Source organism: Culex quinquefasciatus, chromosome 3, assembly GCF_015732765.1.
Source record: "Culex quinquefasciatus strain JHB chromosome 3, VPISU_Cqui_1.0_pri_paternal, whole genome shotgun sequence".
NCBI lineage: Eukaryota > Metazoa > Arthropoda > Insecta > Diptera > Culicidae > Culex > Culex quinquefasciatus.
In genome coordinates, this window is record NC_051863.1 from 172,555,642 (window position 1) to 172,575,411 (window position 19,770).

A 19,770-nucleotide genomic window follows, 5' to 3' on the forward strand; every position below is an offset into this window, starting at 1 on the left:
ATATCAAAACTATGTTCGGATCCATCATACGACCCATCGTTGGTTAGGTAATCAAAAGACCTTTCCAATGAGTCCAAAACATTGAAGATCTGGCAACCCTGTCTCAAGTTATGACCACTTATGTGATATTTATGTACTTTTTTGAAGCTGGATCTCACTTAAATGCATGTAAACTGTGTCCGGATCCATCATCCAACTCATCGTTAGTTAGTTAACCAAAAGACCTTTCCAATGAGTCCAAAACATTGAAGATCTGGCAACCTTGTCTCAAGTTATGACCATTTAAGTGATATTGATGTACTTTTATTAAAGCCGGATCTCACTTAAATGTATGTAAACTATGTCCGGATCCATCACCCGACCCATCGTTGGTTAGGTTTGAAGATCTGGCAACGTTCAGTCTCAAGTTATGACCGCTTAAGTGACATTTGTGTATTTTTTTTATTGAGAAATAGATGGAATTGGTGTCCAAACCCATCATATCACCAAATGTTGGTAAAAAGTGAGGAAGGCGCCAACCACATAGGTGGATTAAGTTAGTTTTTTATGTAATATTACACAAATAAAGAGGTTATATTCAACCTACCAAATTTTCAACATTCCAAAATTCAACTTTTTTTTCTGTGTAGTTTTGTGAAAAAACTGAGTATTTTCAAAAAATTGTGTTATAGCATTCGAAATGTATGAAAAATTCACGAGTGTTTGATACCCATATTGTAAAAAACTAAAATTGTTAGTTTTTTTTCTTCAAAAATACGTAGTTTTGTGAAATTTTTAAAGTAATTTTTCAAAAAACAAAATTCATGTGATACCCATACTGCAATAGCAATAATTTTGAGTATTTTTCGAGAAACACTGCATTTAAAAAATACATAATAAATACGTATTTTCGTGAAAATTTGCATGTTATTAGTGCAATCGATTGCTGACATCATCCCGATTACAAAACTCTATATATTTTTTATGTTAGTTTGATTTTTCATACGATTTAAGCCAAATCTCATAAGCTCTATCCTTCTGGGCCGTGCTTAACCGAGGCAGCTGAACGAATCAAAACCGGGGCATGACTGTATCTATTATTGTTCTTTTCAAATTTCTACAAAACATATTTATATAAAAAAAGATCCAAAGGCTTTCTAATCGTTTTCAAAACTGGTGAAAGTATGAATAAAAAAAAATTCGTCAAAACAATCAGAACGAAATTATGTATTCGTAAAAATATACTTGACTTTTCATTAAAAAAAAATGGAAAAACGTAAAGATTTGAGTCCTAAAATTCACAATTTGCTTTGTGAATTTCCTTAAACGTGCAAGTTATAAGCACTCTGATAGTAACGTAAAATTTATAAGCTGTCAATTCAACATAGTTTTTTTTAGTCCCAAAATCATTTTATCTGAATAATTCCCTAACCGTAAGGAATTTTTCAAGTAAAATTTCAAATGGGCAGCAGCAGCAGCGAAAGCAAGCCAAAGAGGGTGATGAATGCCCCAAGAAATCGCTCCCTCTCCTTTGCTCTGCTGTTCTTAAAGCCATTTCTCGGTCCCTTTTCTTGGGAGGCGCGTATTGGCCTTATACCATGAGCTCATATGGCTTCCAACCAGCCCCCTGTCACGGCGGCCATTTTTATGAAACCGATATGTACAACGCAAACATAAAGACAACAAAGAAGAAGACGAACGCGTTGCTGTCAAAATTTGAAAACAAACAAAGTGCGCAACCTAGAAAAATGAAGTGCATAATTTCATATTGTGAAAACGACTTCCATAAGAAGAAAATAACGACCACGGGACGGATTTCCAAACATAAATTCCCAAAGGACCCTATCCGCCGCAAACTATGGAAAAATGCCATCGCGGGGTGGGACAAAGACGGCTTTGCAAACATAGATTTCGACAAAGCTCAGATTTGTTCGGACCACTTCGCGATGGACTGTTTTTATGAGTCCAGAAAGGGTAGAATTCTTCATAAGGACGCGATTCCCTCGATTTCCTGCATGAGTCGTTCGGGTGGACCGACAGCGGGAGTGGACCAAACCCCAGAAAACTTGGTCCGTTACTACCTGCCGGAGTCTGTAGCGGGTCGTTCGGGCGGATCATCGGCGGGAGTGGTACAGTCCCCGACGGAGGTAATCGCTGGTCAGGATCGGAACTTGGTTCGGTGCTACCCGGCGAACCTCTCGGCGGGTCAATCGGAGGTAACAGCAGTGGCAGCGGCACATTCGGTGTCTCCAGAAGCAGGGCCGTATCGGAACTTGGTCCGTTACTACCTGCCGGAGTCTGTTGCGGGTCATTCGGGCGGATCATCGGCGGGAGTGGTACAGTCCCCGACGGAGGTAATCGCTGGTCAGGATCGGAACTTGGTTCGGTGCTACCCGGCGAACCTCTCGGCGGGTCAATCGGAGGTAACAGCAGTGGCAGCGGCACATTCGGTGTCTCCAGAAGCAGGGCCGTATCGGAACTTGGTCCGTTACTACCTGCCGGAGCCTGTTGCGGGTCATTCGGGCGGATCATCGGCGGGAGTGGTACAGTCCCCGACGGAGGTAATCGCTGGTCAGGATCGGAACTTGGTTCGGTGCTACCCGGCGAACCTCACGGCGGGTCAATCGGAGGTAACAGCAGTGGCAGCGGCACATTCGGTGTCTCCAGAAGCAGGGCCGTATCGGAACTTGGTCCGTTACTACCTGCCGGAGCCTGTTGCGGGTCATTCGGGCGGATCATCGGCGGGAGTGGTACAGTCCCCGACGGAGGTAATCGCTGGTCAGGATCGGAACTTGGTTCGGTGCTACCCGGCGAACCTCACGGCGGGTCAATCGGAGGTAACAGCAGTGGCAGCGGCGTATTCGGTGTCTCCAGAAGCAGGGCCGTATCGGAACTTGGTCCGTTACTACCTGCCGGAGTCTGTTGCGGGTCATTCGGGCGGATCATCGGCGGGAGTGGTACAGTCCCCGACGGAGGTAATCGCTGGTCAGGATCGGAACTTGGTTCGGTGCTACCCGGCGAACCTCTCGGCGGGTCAATCGGAGGTAACAGCAGTGGCAGCGGCACATTCGGTGTCTCCAGAAGCAGGGCCGTATCGGAACTTGGTCCGTTACTACCTGCCGGAGTCTGTAGCGGGTCGTTCGGGCGGATCATCGGCGGGAGTGGTCCAGTCAAAAGCGGAAATTACCGATGGGCCTATGAGCACGATGATACTGCACGATCGGGACGTTGTCGGAAACGGCGATGACCCAAAAACCCGTAGAAGGTAATTTTTGTTTTATCATTAATTTTTTAATATTACTATTTTTATTAATCATTTCATAATTTCAGAACACTGCGATTTGTTGGTGACATTCCGGACGACCTGAGACCAGAAGAAGCTGTGGTTTTGGTGCCCAAAATGAAGACGCAGATAATTCGGTATAGAAAACAGATCCGAGCTCTGCGGGCCCAAAACAAGCGCTCCCTGCTGAAGGTGCACAGCATGGAGGAACTTTGTGGCAAGTTGCAAAAGCTGCGACTGACGACAGCTGTTGCGGATCGCGCCCTCAGGGTACACTGTTTAAAAGTAAAAAGATTTTAAATACTTAAAAAATCTTTTCAAATTTCAGAGTTTTGCCTCCGACAATGAATTGTTCAGAGACCTGGCTCTACACAAGATGCGTGAGCCGTACAGCCCTGTACTACAGGCATTTGCGACCACGTTGCATTTTTATTCGCCGAGGGCATACGACTACGTTCGGCGAATGTTGGCGAACAAGTTACCGCATTCGAGATCGGTTGTACGTTGGTACAAAAACGTTGACGGAGACCAAGGGATAAATGAACAAGCAGTGCAGGCAGTGAAACTCAAAGCGGATGAAAAAGCTGGCCAAGGGCAAGTATTGGTCATCGGCATGTCAATGGACGAGATGGGCATGAGGAAACAGATAACATGGGACTCGAAGCAGAAAAAACTAAACGGTGTGGCCTATCGTTTCCAGAAATGTAAAGATGGCACTCAACAACGCATTACAGCGGCCAAGTCTGCGCTGTTCTTCATGATAACTGCTCTCGATGATACGTGGAAAATACCGATTGCATACTATCTCGTCGATTCGATCAAGGCAACCACTCAGAGAGACATCGTCAACGAAATCCTGCAAAAACTTCACGATGTGGGGGCTACAGTCGTATCTTTGACATTTGACGGTACCAGGACCAACATTTGCACGGCAAACGCTCTCGGTTGTGATCTTCGCCCAGAACACCCACTGCGCACGTCATTTCCACATCCGTCGACGGGAGCTCCAGTCTTCGCGTTACTCGATGCGGTACACATGATGAAGCTCGTACGGAACACGCTTTTCTCCCAGGGCACCTTAAATACACCGAGTGGACCGGCTAGATGGAAGTTTATAGAACTGCTTAATGAGTTGCAGAAGAAAACTGGTCTCCTTCTTGCTCCGAAGCTCACCGATAAGCACGTAAACTTCCAAAATAGCAAGATGAAAGTTATCCTGGCCGTGCAGGTGCTTAGTCAGGCTGTAGCGGATGCTCTGAGGTACTTGATGGAACGGGACGGCGATTTCGAAGACTGCCAGGGCATGATCGAGTTCGTCCAAACTTTCAACGATCTCTTCGATATATGCAACAGCATGGAACAACACTCAACCGGCTTCAAGAAACCATTGTGCGAAGCCAATTTCGACGAATTTGATGCTGCTTTCAAAAACGCGGAAGATTTCATTTGCCAAATCACGCTGGACGACGGAACCCCGATTTTGAGCTCTAAAAATAAAACTGGATTCCTCGGTTTTCTAGTAGATATAAAAAGCATCCGAGGACTGTTCAAGGAACTGTGCATGCTTCCAAAACCAACTGAAGACAACGTTGAGAACGCCCGAGTTGTAGCCGACGTAGAGTCAGGTACTGTCAACGAGCCGGATCTTCGAATGCAAAAGGATGTGGACAACTTTGAGAACACCCAAGCTGACACCGATGCCGAGGAGAGACCAGAACCAGGAACTGTAGACGAAGCTTATCTTCATGTAGAGTATCTTGAAATCGTTGAGAACCCTCGGATTGATGCCGTTGCTGAACAGAGACCTATACTGGCACAGATCTTCACTTACCGTCTCTCCCAGGACAATCTGGAGATGTACTTTGGTAAGGTTCGATCAAGGAATGGTTGCAATGATAACCCCGATGCCGTTCAGCTAAAGGCAGCGGTTAAAAGGTTGTTGAAAAACAACGACATTTCGGCTCCAGAAACCGGGAATTGCACGATTTTCCAAAACTCGACGGCTTTAAGTGTCGATCTGACCATCCCAGCACCAGAACCCTCGCCAGAACCTGTTCAAAGCAGTGTCGAAGTTGTTCCCATAGAGATCTGCACATCGCTTTGCTGCGGACCAGAATGGGATTCATTTATTGAAGATGACCTCACGAATGCAGCCCTGAAAATAACCGCTGCCAAAGTTCAGCACAAGATGTTATCATCCTGCAAATGTGCAAACTGTAACGAAGATCAAAGTGAAGCCCGAGCAGAAGCTGTTTTTGGAATAGGCCAGGTTTGCCAGTTTCTGTTCAAGGTAAATTATAACAACATTTCAAAAAATCTTTTTACGTTTAATACGAATAATTTGTATTTCAGATATTCGTAGGCGAAGAAAGAGACGTCGATGTCGAATCATACCATGGATACCTCACAACCCGAGCATTGAACTGTGTCCTGGAACATTTCCATACCCGCTTTCGAGATTTGTGGAAATGCGTCGATGACCACAAGGATGCATTGATATCGAAGATTATTGATCACTTCCATGACGAAATGTTTGCGGAGTACTCCAAGCGCATCGTTCCTTACAAGGAGACAATCCGTCCAAAGTTGACGAAACTGATCCATTTTGCCGGAAATTGATTAAGTCATTTAGATTAAATTTCTCTTTAATTTACTATCTACCAAAGCGAATTACAAACTGTCTCATAAATTTATGCTTGTTTCCATATCAAATGCACATTCATTCAATAAAAACACGCTATGATTGAAATCTCCTCCTAGAGTAACTTTAGCATAATGATTAATCGTCCTGGTCCGTTCCGTTAGCCGAATTTGTCGAAATTGTAGTCGACCATGCCATGCGCTGAGTTAGCCTACAAGTCACTGCAGAATCCAGACTTAAACCGAACGGTGTTCATTTCGGTCGAGCTGCTCCTGTGTGTTCCGGATGTCCCCGAAGCTTTGAGCAACGATCTTGGGCGTCCTGTCGAACCCTTTGATGGGAACCACCTCGAAGGCTTAGACGCGTGCTTATAAGTGGTGTCGCTCGTCTCTGTGAACAAGCCGAAGCAGTAAAAAAATTAAGCCTGCCGAATCTGCACGTTCTCGTCCAAGCTTGTATCGAACATCTACCGAATTCAACATCACCGAGTAGGGCAAGTTCCCTGCGAAACAAGTACTGTAGACCTTACCGAAATCGACGAATGCGGAAGCCTGATCCGGGTGGATCCACGCAAACGAAAACGCTCTAAAACCAGCCGAACACTTGATGTGTGCGAACCAACGAAACGAAAACCCTGCCGGAACACGCGAATCGTCGAAATCAAACACGCTTCATTCACCTCACACGACACACACTTTAATCATCTATCGTATCGACATCCGGCGAGTCGACGCTGTCCTGCTGCTGGCCGGAAGCCGGTCCCTCGACGGTGTACATTTCGCTGAAGATGGGATCCTTTTCGACGAGGACGCGCTCCAGAATTTCATACGGCGAGAGTTTCCTGCCAAGCAGCACATATCACCGAATAGGACAAGTCCCTACTAAACAAGTCAGAGAAATTGTCCTTCTTTTCGAACATTTTGACACTCGGGTGGTGTTCATTCAACTGGTCGCTTCGGCGGGGCAACGGCTACGACGGGTCGACCCAGCTTGTGGTTTCGAAAGTTGGTATGTGAAACAATTTCGTAGTTGTGGAGTAGAACTGGCCGGAATTGTTGATCGGAGGCGGGAATAACTTATTGTGATTGGCAGCATCAAAACACAGCTCCGAAAGGAAATAAACCGGGCACGATTTACGTCGTCCTGATTCTGAAGAAAAACGATCAATTACGCATGTAATCCATGTAATTGAATAAAAGAAAAACTTACCCGCGAGTGAGGTCAGATTGTACGCAACGACCGGGTTGAGCTTTTGCGCCACACCACACACCCCTGGGCTCGCAATAGCGGCAACAAAACATCAACCTTCTGCGAGGAAAAATGCCCTGTTCGTTCAGTTCGTTTAGCTGCTGATCCGCCGGAAAATATTCTGCCAAAATTCTCAACTTTTTTCGTAACAGCAGCTGCATAAACAAAAAGTGACGTTTCTTGATGATTTGGTGTAAAAAAACAGACAACACCAATACTACTACCCAAACAACTTTGTTTACCGTGGGCTCTTCACTAATACTACTGCGTGGGCTCTTCGGGGTTTTGGTGACTGTCAAACGTTCTAGGCATTTACAGTGGTGCCAGGGGGCTGCTTCCAACCCAGATATTTACCAACACATACAAACTATGTTCACATGACAGCTGAGGATTTGTTTGCATCAGATTTTGTAGCTCTTTCCAGCAAAAGTTTTTTGTCAGGAGATTTCTAGCTGTTTTTAATATGACCGCCCGATATGTCAGCCAACATATTTCACAGGGCTGTAACAGCTCGACCTCGATCATTGTTTGCATCGGCAAACTGTGACGAGAAGTTCGTCAGTTTTGGGTTAAATTATTTTTTTAGTCGCTGAGCCTAGAATTCGTACGGATTTCTGCTCAGCAAGAATTGGCAGCAAAAAAAAAGGTACTTTCAGTTTGATTATGGAAAGAATATAAAAATATCTTGAACTGAGTTTGGTTTGGAAAACTTTTTGTAATGACAAAATGTGTTATTTAGAGCTTTTTTCCAGAAATATTCATGTTTAGGACGATTTTTTGAGACTTTCGAAAAAAATAGTTAGTTAGTTAGTTTCTTCTTTGACATCCTCGCATTCTATTCAAATCCTAATCCCATCCGTAGTATTTAATCTGATAAAGTCGGTGATTTTTTTACTCAAATGCAAACTAATACTGACCAACTCTAAGCAAACCACATCACAATTCTTTCCGAGAGAAAGTCATCGTCCTTCTCGGCGCTCACCCGGTATGTAACAAAACAAATTTACATTTTATCTCAAGTGATAGGAAGCACTCTTTCTTACCAGCCCACAACAACAGGATCCCTCCGCCACCCTTTCCACCCTTACGTTTCAACCCAAAAAGGCAAACCAACCAGGACAGGAGTTTCTGCCGGAAGCAACGCTCCAAATGCAAGTGCATTTCGGCGTTCTGTTTGTACTTCTCGATTCCGAGAATTGCCCGAATCCTCGGTAAAGGTGGACTCTCTTTTTTTTTCCTCAACCGTGTCCCCAGACTTGGTCACAGCACAGTGTGGGGGCCCGTCCGGAAGTTCTATCTTCATCATGGCTTCTTCGTCTTCCTCTTTGTGGTAGAGGGGAAGAAATCAACGACTGGAGCTAGGACACGTGTTTTGTTAGCATTTTGCAGTCGGTGTCACTTTGCTACAATTGAATTTATTAGCTCGATCCTTGGGTTTGCTCTGGCCAAGGCAAATGGAAGCCATTTTCAGTACCTCTGCTAACTTTGTCAGCTGGAGAAGGAAATATCTCGTAAAACATACGTGAAGAGATGATGGCTTTTTGGGATTGCCTTAATAAGTCAGAGCCTTAATCCGATTCACCACTCTGCGAGAGATGCATTTTATGCTAATTGTGTTGAAAAATTCCATCCGGAAAATTCTGGGAAATTCTTTCGGGGGGGTGAAACTAACGAGCGGCAGCGTGTCTGGATTTGGATATCAAACACATTTTCTTTCGGTGAGTGAGGGGAAGTTCTCGCTTACGGTGGAACTGTCTACATTCTTGAGGTGTGCCATGAGGAATGTTTGAATCTTCAGGTCTAAAGGATTCTCGGAACCGGTGCGTTTGGATTGAAGCTGTTTCAAGCTTTCGAGGAATTGTTTTTCGAATTAAAAATTAACATTTCTCATTTTCACAGAAAACCTTATACTGTTAGTTGAACTTTTAAAAAAATCTGCTAGATTTAAGTAAATAAAAAAATTAAACCAAAATTACTCCCATTCTCGTCCTCGAACATTCCGCAAAAATCCTCTTCTGCTGCAGTCATTTCTCAGGCAGGGTTGGTGCAGTGAAAAAAACCCATCAGGTGCAATGCACATGCAATTTTCGGTTTTTTTTCCACATGCAGAGTTTTAGTACTGGAGAAATGAATAACAAAAAACGTGCTACGAAAATTTCCTTACACCACTTGGTTTCTCAACTTTTCGTTTTTCGTCTACCGGAGGGGTGAAAAGTGTGCAGAAAATTGAACGTGCGAGCAACGAGTCTGGTGGTGGGGCAAAATGGGACATAATATATTGTTATGGTACTTTTTGGCTGCAAAAATAAGAAATATAACAAAAAAGAAAACACTTCCCAAAAGGAAAAGGGTGCGATTCTGTCTGATGCTATTAGCGAACGGAAAAGCACTTTTCCTGCTGGCGGAAGCAAATTTACTTCAGGGGAGATTTTTTTTTTACTTCTTTGCTTCTCTGGTCTCCCCGAAGAACCATGCATCTTCCAGTAGCATGTGAGCAGTGGTGGGTGTGCAGGCAGTGCATTCTTGTGGAGGTGGTGCCGCAGAAGAGCTCAGAAAAGTGCAATTTTCGTTGCATTCACCGAAATGCACCGTTGCGATGCTAAGCTGCCTAGCTGGGGATTGGTTCGATCTGCGGGGAGTGATTGAGTTTTCTCACGAGCACTACTTGGGCGAAATCGTAAGTGCATGATTTTTCGACGAGGGTTTTTGGCGTCACGTGAGAAAATTAAGTACTTGTAAGAACGTTTCATTCAATTTCTATGGTTATACAAGTTTCACTGGTATTTGATGACTAATCTTATTAAACTTAAAAGCTTGTATCTTTGTTAACGTTTGTGAGAAATCAAATTGAGTCTATTTAAAGGTGCACAGCAACCAAGGATGTTGTTGTCTTCTTATTCCAAAATTGGCAAACTTACGGACCCAATTCTGTAACAATCTGATTGTAAAAATAGTTGAACTTTGACAAGAAGACAACTACAGTCATCCCGCATATGCGGAACGGTTTCCAGATTGGCCAATGTTCAAAAAATCATAGCAAATCGATAATTGAACTTAATGATTCGTTTTTACCTTCATTTGAAAGCTTTTCTTGCGAACTTTTGAATGCTGTATCGAACATCTGCAAATTTTAACTTTTATATGAAGTTTTTGAAGAATTACTTTGACCCTTGAAATCCACAAATTCGGAACACTTTTTTCTTACGAATGTAAACAAACTTTGGATCTCTCCAGAAGTACATATTTATTACCAAATAATGACTTCACACACTGAAACCAATGAAACTCAAGCTTAGTGACGTTTTATACATGATATGATAACTTTTTTTGTGAAAATATCAGTTAAATTCAAGTGTTCCCCAATTGTGGGAGGCACAATAACATCCCACAATTATGAAACAGGCCATTTGGAGGCAGTTGTAACCGTTCGGAACCTCACTCGTGAAGGTTACCGCGTTTTACGCGATTTGTTATTCGTTTTCTGTAAAAGTTGGGAAGTGTTCGCGTGTCAAGTGTTTTGTCTCCGGTAAACAGCCCGGGAGCATGTTGACAGCTCCCATACAAACTGAGCGTACCCCGTTTTGTGGGCCCAGTGGGCCTAAGATGGCGGCCTTCGATATTATCTAGCCAAACTTTTGAAAATCGCGAATAGTTTAAATAAATAAAGTTTTTGCCTTGTTTTGGTTTAAAACGACAAAATAAGCATTCTGGAATCATTTTCTTTAAAAACTAGTTTAGAGATACGCCACGTTCAAATATTAGTCTAGAACAGTTGAAGTGAGCGTGCCGCAAAAGCCGTCACGAAAAAAAAGTTTCCTATGCTAATTTTGAGTTGCGTTTTTGATGGGCGGACTCCGACGAGGCCCACTTGCCATCTGTCGGCAAATACGCGCAACTCACGAAAACTGTCATCTTATGGTCCGGTTGCCGGTAAACGACCCAGCAAGTGACGTCCACCAAGAACGCAGCCAGCAGAAGCTTCCGAAACCGACCACCAGAGGACCTCGTCGGCAGTGAGCGGTAGAGAGGTGACATGACGGTAGGTTGGAAGGTCAAGGAAAAGGCGCGGAAAGAGGAGGGGAAGGACGTAGAACGACAACCGTCCAGGACTTCCCGAGATTCGTCCTATTGCCCGGACAACGTTAGAGCGAGCAGTCGAAACGCTACAACTCCGCTGCTACGCAAAGTTCAAAGTGAACGAGTGCACGGTAACCAGTACCGTTAGAAGTGTCCCAGCTAGAACCAGGAAGGAGCTGGAGGACATCAGGTACGCCGTTTATCCGCCAGTGAGCCTACCCTAACAATCCCATCCACCTTATCAACAAACCCAACCGTCATGATCAACCTAACCTCAAATTGACCGTCGCCTCCAGGACCCCTCGTACTTCGTACGCCAAAAACCCAGTCCGCAACCGGACGTGGGCCCGTGTCGAGCCTGCTCCTCATCCGGGTATTCCGGACACCCTCGATGGTGCTCCGAAGGTCGTAGGACGCAACCATCCACGACGGAGAGCAGGCCGACCAGTGAGTAACGAGGAGGAACCGTTAACGACCGCAGCCGGTCGAGTACGCCATCCAGTACACCAACCCCGGAGGCTGCGCCACGAGACGGCGAGCGCCGGAGCTGCAGGCAGCGGCTGCGCCGCATGACGGCGAGTAGCAGCAACCACAACAGAAGGAGAGGAAGCGGCGTCACCGGAAGCAGAGTCGGAGTACGGGGCCCCGAGAAGAAGGAAGGAAAAGAAGGTCAGATAGTTATAAGAAAGTGGGAGGACAAATAGAGAAAGTTCGAACAAAGTTGTGGGAGTTTTACCTTGGCCGAAAGCATTTCCCAAGCTACCGCGATTCAGGACCGCAAGCATGCCGACCCTGAGGCTACATGAGGGAGTCTCGGTAGCGCTCGTGAGCCGGTGGTAACCCGACAGTCACACAGTGTTTTGCTGCCCTGGACAAAATAGTCTTGGAATGAAGTTTTTTGTTCAAAAAGTACTACTTGTACTAACGAAATAGCAAGATAATGTCCAAATGAAGGTTTTAAAAATAGTAAGGTCGACAGAAAAGTTACTTTTGGCATGCTATTGACAAATTATCATAAAAGTGTTCCGAATTTGTGGGTGTTCCGAATATGTGGGATGACTGTATGTAAAATTAAACTTCCTACTATTTAAACATTCAATCATATAAAAAGTGATAATGGGGAGTCTTGATCCCAGCATTGCCTCAGCTTTTTTTTCTTAAACCATCCTTTTGTTTAATTCAAAGTTTAACCTTTTTTGGAAATCATTAACTGCACTGCAAACAAGATCGGCAAGATCGATATTTTAGTTTTGGCTGCTGATGTGAAAAACCAAGCGTTTCACTAGCCAAATCTTCAACTATGGGTAGAGCAGTTTAAATTATTTTTCAGATATTTTGTAAACTGATACTGTTAACATTTGTAAACATGGTTAATTTTGGTCAAATTTGAATATTCGGAAAAAAAATTGACATTATCACGTAGGATTTTTTAATTTCATAATTTGAAAAAATAATGATCTCAGAGCAAGCAAAAACTAAAACTTGGCGGCACAATTTTTGACCAACTCGATGGCTTCAAAAACATTTTTTGGTTGACTAAAATATTCACAAAATCTCATAATATGAATTTTTGCAATGATTTGTTATTTATTTATTTTTGAATAACTTTTTTTATTTTTTTCTAGATTTTTGTTAACTTGTCCTGACTAATACCTACACAGTAAAAAAGTCATGGTTATATTTCATCTGAGAATGGGTAAATCTTTTATGTTAGTAAAAATGTGTTATTTCACTTCTGAAAATGTGTAATTTTACCACTTTTCTGTTGGAATGTCACTTTTTCAGTCTAAAATGAGGTAAAATTACATGATAAATGAAGTAAAATTAATCCTTCTAGAATCAGTTAAACGTGAAGACTTCCATCATTGTCATGATTTTTCGTTCAAAGATATAAATTTTGCGTCGCTTGCAATATTTTGACAAAATTCCTTCAACAAGTTGTTAACAATAGTGCCCTACACATGCTGATTTCTTTTGGTAACGTTTATCCCATTCCTTGTAAAATTATGCCGGAGTTAAGTTATTTACAAGTTATCGCTTAAATAAAATACCAGTCACAATTAATCACTACAAATCACCACGCATTATGCTCGTTAGTGAAATTGCCACACTTTGCAATACCCCACTTTTCTGAAAATGCTTGATTTTTCATTATAAACGCGATTTTTCCGTCGTCGAATTCTTCAATCACCATCACCGTCAAGTCTTCGCTAATTTTGTTTTTTACTCAATATACTTTTGCCTTCCTCACTGAGGTAAGGCTATAATCCTGCTCTAAAATTGAACTTTTTATTAAAAGCTCGAAAACCCACCTTGATGTATACATATCGACTCAGAATAGAAAACTGAACAAATGTCTGTGTGTATGTGTGTGTGTATGTGTGTGGGTATGTGTGTGTGTATGTGTGTGTGTATGTGACCAATAATGTCACGCAGTTTTCTCAGCACTGGCTGAACCGATTTTGACCAAACCAGTCGCATTCGACTTGGTTTAGGGTCCCATACGGTGCTATTGAATTGTTTGAAGTTTCGATAAGTAGTTCAAAAGTTATGTATAAAAATGTGTTTTCGCATATTTTCGGAAGATGAATAAATGGCAGTAAACTGAACCAAACATCATCATGTTATACATCGTTATTTAGGTAATTGAAAGACCTTTCCAACGAGTCCACAACTTTGAAGATCTGGCAACCCTGTCTCGAGTAATAACCACTTAAGTGATATTTATGTACTTTTTTGTAGCCGGATCTCATTTAAATGTATGTAAACAATGTCCGGATCCATCATCCGACACATCGTTGGTTAGATAATTGAAAGACCTTTCCAACGAATCTACAACATTGAAGATCTGGCAACCCTGTCTCGAGTTCTGACCACTTAAGTGATATTTATGTACTTTTTTGAAGCCGGATCTCACTTAAATGTATGTAAACTATGTCTGGATCCATCATCCGACCCATCGTTGGTTAGGTAATTGAAAGACCTTTCCAACGAATCTACAACATTGAAGATCTGGCAACCCTGTCTCGAGTTATAACCACTTAAGTGATTTTTATGTACTTTTTTTGTAGCCGGATCTCATTTAAATGTATGTAAACAATGTCCGGATCCATCATCCGACCCATCGTTGGTTAGGTAATTGAAAGACTTTTCCAACGAATCTACAACATTGAAGATCTGGCAACCCTGTCTCGAGTTATAACCACTTAAGTGATATTTATGTACTTTTTTGAAGCCGGATCTCACTTAAATGTATGTAAACGATGTACGGATCCATCATCCGACCCATCGTTGATTAGGTAATTGAAAAACTTTTCCAACGAATCTACAACATTGAAGATCTGGCAACCCTGTCTCGAGTTATAACCACTTATGTGATATTTATGTACTTTTTTGTAGCCGGATCTCATTTAAATGTATGTAAACAATGTCCGGATCCATCATCCGACACATCGTTGGTTAGGTAATTGAAAGACCTTTCCAACGAATCTACAACATTGAAGATCTGGCAACCCTGTCTCGAGTTATAACCACTTAAGTGATATTTATGTACTTTTTTGAAGCCGGATCTCACTTAAATGTATGTAAACGATGTCCGGATCCATCATCCGACCCATCGTTGGTTAGGTAATTGAAAGACCTTTCCAACGAATCTACAACATTGAAGATCTGGCAACCCTGTCTCGAGTTATAACCACTTAAGTGATATTTATGTACTTTTTTGTAGCCCGATCTCATTTAAATGTATGTAAACAATGTCCGGATCCATCATCCGACCCATCGTTGGTTAGGTAATTGAAAGACCTTTCCAACGAGTCCAAAACATTAAAGATCTGGCAACCCTGTCTCGAGTTCTGACCACTTATAATGCCACTTATGAGCCCTTGAGTGATATGTGTTTTTTTGGATCAATTTTGTGTCCAAACCCATCATATTACATATCACCCATTGTTGGAAAAGAGTGAGGAAGGCACCAACCACATAGGTGGATTAAGCTAGTTTTTTAATTTAATTTCCATATAAGCATGTGGGCATGTGGGTCTCGTGGCGCAGGGGTAGCGGCTTCGGCTGCCGATCCCGATGATGCTATGAGACGCGGGTTCGATTCCCGCCTTATCCACTGAGCTTCTATCGGATGGTGAAGTAAAACGTCGGTCCCGGTTTCTCCTGTCTCGTCAGAGGCGCTGGAGCAGAAATCCCACGTTAGAGGAAGGCCATGCCCCGGGGGGCGTAGTGCCAATAGTTTCGTTTTATAAGCATATAAGTTACAAATGATATAGTTTTAAAACTTCCAACTCTCGCAAAAATTAAGTAATTTTGTAATAAACTGATAAAATCTTTTCTCGGGTTAGTTTTGAAAAAACAAATCTAGGCACCAGTTGTAAACAAAGCCTATTTTACATCGGTCACCGGATCAATTTAAGAATTATCAAATTCAAAAATGATTAAAAATTTTCATCTACACGTCCTTTAAATGTTCCTTTACTAAAAAACTGTGTTAATTTTTATTTTATTACTAGAAAAATCAAATAAGTGTTGGAGGCCATAATGGCAGTTACACCGTACAACCTTTTGATTTATTAACAGTCAAAACCCGAAGCCTGCAAAATGCGTTACAGTAAATTTTCGCAGGCTTGGGAAATATGCAAAATAGCACCAAACTTCAATGTTTTATAGTGTTTTGGAATCGTCAGAATGTCTACTTTAAGGAAAAAATATGCAAATTAGTGGATTTTTGGGTGGGGCTCGGGGGGGAGGGGGTGAACGAAAAAATATCCGAGCAAAATGCGTTACAGTAAATTTGTAAAATTTATATCTTATGAAAAACATGACCAAAACTCAAAGTTTTATAGTGCTTTGGAAAGGTCTTCACATGAACTTTATGTTAAAAATATAAAAAGACTACGTTTTCCATAAAGTTTTACTAAAAAAGTTAAGTAAACATTTATTGATCTATATACTAATATCAGTAAGAGAATAAAAACATGACTTTTCATTAGAAACATAATCTTGCGACATATCTAACTTCTCCAAATTTCATGAAAAGTCATTCTGCAACAAAATTGAACCGATTCAGCTGAACCGGTTCATCCAACCGGTTCAATAGTTGTACCGGTTGAACATTTCTGGCACAAAATGTATCATGCGACATGTCTAACTCTTTCAAATTGCCTGAAAAGTCATTCTGTAGCAGTCCAAGCACCGGATGTTGGATGAACCGGTTCAGCTGAATCGGTTCAATTTTGCTACAGAATGACTTTTCAGGCAATTTGAAAGAGTTAGACATGTCGCATGATACATTTTGTGCCAGAAATGTTCAACCGGTACAACTATTGAACCGGTTGGGTGAACCGGTTCAGCTGAATCGGTTCAATTTTGTTGCAGAATGACTTTTCATGAAATTTGGAGAAGTTAGATATGTCGCATGATTATGTTTCTAATGAAAAGTCATGTTTTTATTCTCTTACTGATATTAGTATATAGAACAATAAATGTTTACTTAACTTTTTTAATGAAACTTTATGGAAAACGTAGTCTTTTTATATTTTTAACATAAAGTTCATGTGAAGACCTTTCCAAAGCACTATAAAACTTTGAGTTTTGGTCATGTTTTGCATAAGATATAAATTTTACAAATTTACTGTAACGCATTTTGCTCGGATATTTTTCGTTCACCCTCCCCGAGCCCCGCCCAAAAATCCACTAATTTGCATATTTTTTCCTTAAAGTAGACATTCTGACGATTCCAAAACACTATAAAACATTGAAGTTTGGTGCTATTTTACATATTTCCCAAGCTTGCGAAAATTTACTGTAACGCATTTTGCAGGCTTCGGGTTGTACAGGGAAATTTTTTTCTTCGGGTCTTGACTGTTAAATAGGTTTTCTACAATTTTTTTTTTCTTTCTTTCAAAAGATTATTCGTTCAGGCATAAAATCTTATTCAGCTTTATTTCACTGTGATAACAAAAAATCGTTAAATATTTTTTGGAAACGAATCATGCGTTTAAATTTTTTAGGGGTTACATACACAGAAAAAAAATGTCGGATGGTTGGAAATTCTGTTGGTAGAATATTACCTCATTTCTGAGTAATTTTACATACAAAATGTGTAAAAATGTGAACCTTATGAAAATATATAAGAAACTGATGAAAATTCACCAGTTTTGATGAAATATTACACTCTTTTGACCGAAATTCTGTAAAAATATCACATACTTTGTAAATTAAAAAAAAATAATTTGATAACATACACAGTAAAAAAATGTGTAAATTTGAAGGTGTAATTTTTGAAGGTTAAAAATTACCTCTTCTATGATGTAATTTTACTTCAATTAAGACCGAAAAATTGACATTGCACCAGAAAAGTAGTAAAATTAAGAAAGTTTTAATTACCATTTAAACAAGAGATAAAAATAAAAAATTGCCGGTTTTTGATTTTTTAAGATAAAAATTCTGGAGTTTTTTTTAAAGGATCTATAAGCTATTGTTTTTTTATACATTTATAGGACCTTTTAAAAAAAACTGGATTTCAAAATTAAACGTGGTAGTTTACACACGGGATATGTATGGTGCACGCCAGAAATGTCAAAATCACGCAGTGGTACCAACATTACAAAACAAGTGTACCATGACATGACAGCCACACTGTTTTTTCTAATGTTGGTACCACTGCGCGATTTTGACATTTCTGGCGTGCACCATTCGTATCGCCATCTTTGCTTAAAAACCTGGATAAAACCCCAAAACCTCAGCCATTCCCCAGCAACAACAGCATCGCAACAAAACCCGTCCAAAAGTAAAACACACTCTCCCTCCAAACCGTCCAAACTGTGTACTCACTTTTGCTGCCGATCGCCCCCGTCCGGCCTGTGTCCGGCTGATCCGGCGGCGCCACCGGCACCATAACCAGAACCCCGATCCCCGTAGTCTGGCCTTCCGGCGGAATGCGACGACGACGACGACGACGAGTGTCCTCCGACCGCCGATGACGCCTGGTGGTAGTCCTGGCCGGAACTACTTCCCGTAGATCCTCCCGCTCCACTCAGGTAGTTCCACGAGCCGGGCCGCCCATGGTCACCGGTTCCACTGGTTCCGTACTGGTGCGCGGGATGCTCCTGTGGCCGGTTGTATCCGGACCCGGTTCCGGTCGGTCCCGCCGGGTAGCGCTGCTGGCAACACTCGGAACAGCACGGCCTGTCCGGTCGATGCTCGCTCGGTCCGGCGGGGCCGCCAGGTTGCTGGTGGAATCCGATCGGTTGGCTGGTGTAGGTTCCGGCCGGGCCCGTCGGAGGCCCTCCCGGTCGATGACCGGCGGCTGGTGGCTGCGGTGCGGGTTGATAGTGGTGGGACGAGGACGGTGCCGGTGCTGGCTGAGGGTATCCCGGTGCGGATGGTGATGACGGTGCCGATGGGGACGATGATGATGATGAGGATGAGCCTGGCCGACTGGCGAAATAGTAACCACGGCCAGAGTTATCAAAACCGGACGTTCCACTGGGGGATTGGGTTGGGGAGTCGGGGAGGATGGGATTTTTGGTTTTTGTTTTTGCAGGGAAGAAATGGGACATTCAAGTGCGGATTCCATAATCGTAGTTTGGAAACTAGGTTGTTGGTAGCATTTCGAAATGGCACTTTTGCCAAAGTGTAAAATTTCGAAAAGTTGTTTTCAAAGTGCCACTTTTAATTGTTGAATGTTAGACAATGTTTAAAGATGCGATTTTTGCGTGCATGCCATGCGGTGGTGCAAAAGAGACGGAGAGTGGGTTAATGTCAGGAAAATTGGATAGTTTCAGCAATAGAGACGGACGGAGCTGAAAAGTTTGGAAAGTGAGCTGATCTAAATACGATGGTTATTCCATCTGCGGAGGAGAAACAAAATTTTTCAAGTGCACTCAGCACCAGATGTTAGTGTGCGGTTAGAACAAGTTGTTGGTCAATGGTTGGTTGATTCTTTTTAGAGCTAAAAACATGGTTCATGTTTTGAAACTAGTATTGCTTTGCTGGTTCATGTTTGACAAAGCAATGGATAATAAGTCATGGATGTATAATTCCCAAAAAAATCAGAGTTGCACTTCCAACTCGTCACCGTTGTGCTAACTTGCCGCACGTGCATTTTGGGTCAAATTGAGTTAAGAACGCAATTTTGTGCAGCTAACAATGCCTCACCTTTTGTACAGATCCCCACAATTCGATTTCAATCCTGAGATATTCAATAACCGAAAAAACTCCGTGCATTGTTGTCGCTCTTCATATGAAAGAAGTTTCAATCTTGTCGTGCTAGCTTGTCACTCCCTGAAAATTGATGTAAGTGCGACAACTGGCCAAAGAGATTCCAGGTCAGAACGCGTTTGACGCACGTACAAGTTAGACTATCGTAAACATTAGTATTTATAACTCGGGACTCCAGCAACCAACTTCAACCAAACTTTGGGACAATGCACAGAATGGTCAGCAAAACAAAACGTGTTTATTATTGTTTACATTGCGTGCTCTAGTTTTTGTTTATTCAAGGTCAAACATTGAAACGCGTTTTCTCGGA

At 42.3% G+C, this 19,770-nt stretch overlaps 1 protein-coding gene across 7 annotated transcripts in view; it reads right to left on the bottom strand.

Moving 5' to 3' along the window:
* The window catches only part of LOC6053462 (pro-resilin), an 84,911-nt gene that overhangs the window by 17,043 nt on the left and 48,098 nt on the right, over nt 1–19,770 (bottom strand). For 6 of the 7 annotated variants that reach the window (XM_038262351.1, XM_038262354.1, XM_038262352.1 and 3 more), the window contains exon 6: nt 18,072–18,725. In XM_038262351.1, the coding sequence (XP_038118279.1) occupies nt 18,072–18,725 (654 nt within the window). The remainder of the gene's footprint in view (nt 1–18,071; nt 18,726–19,770) is intronic. The other variant, XM_038262357.1, reaches the window with a different exon arrangement.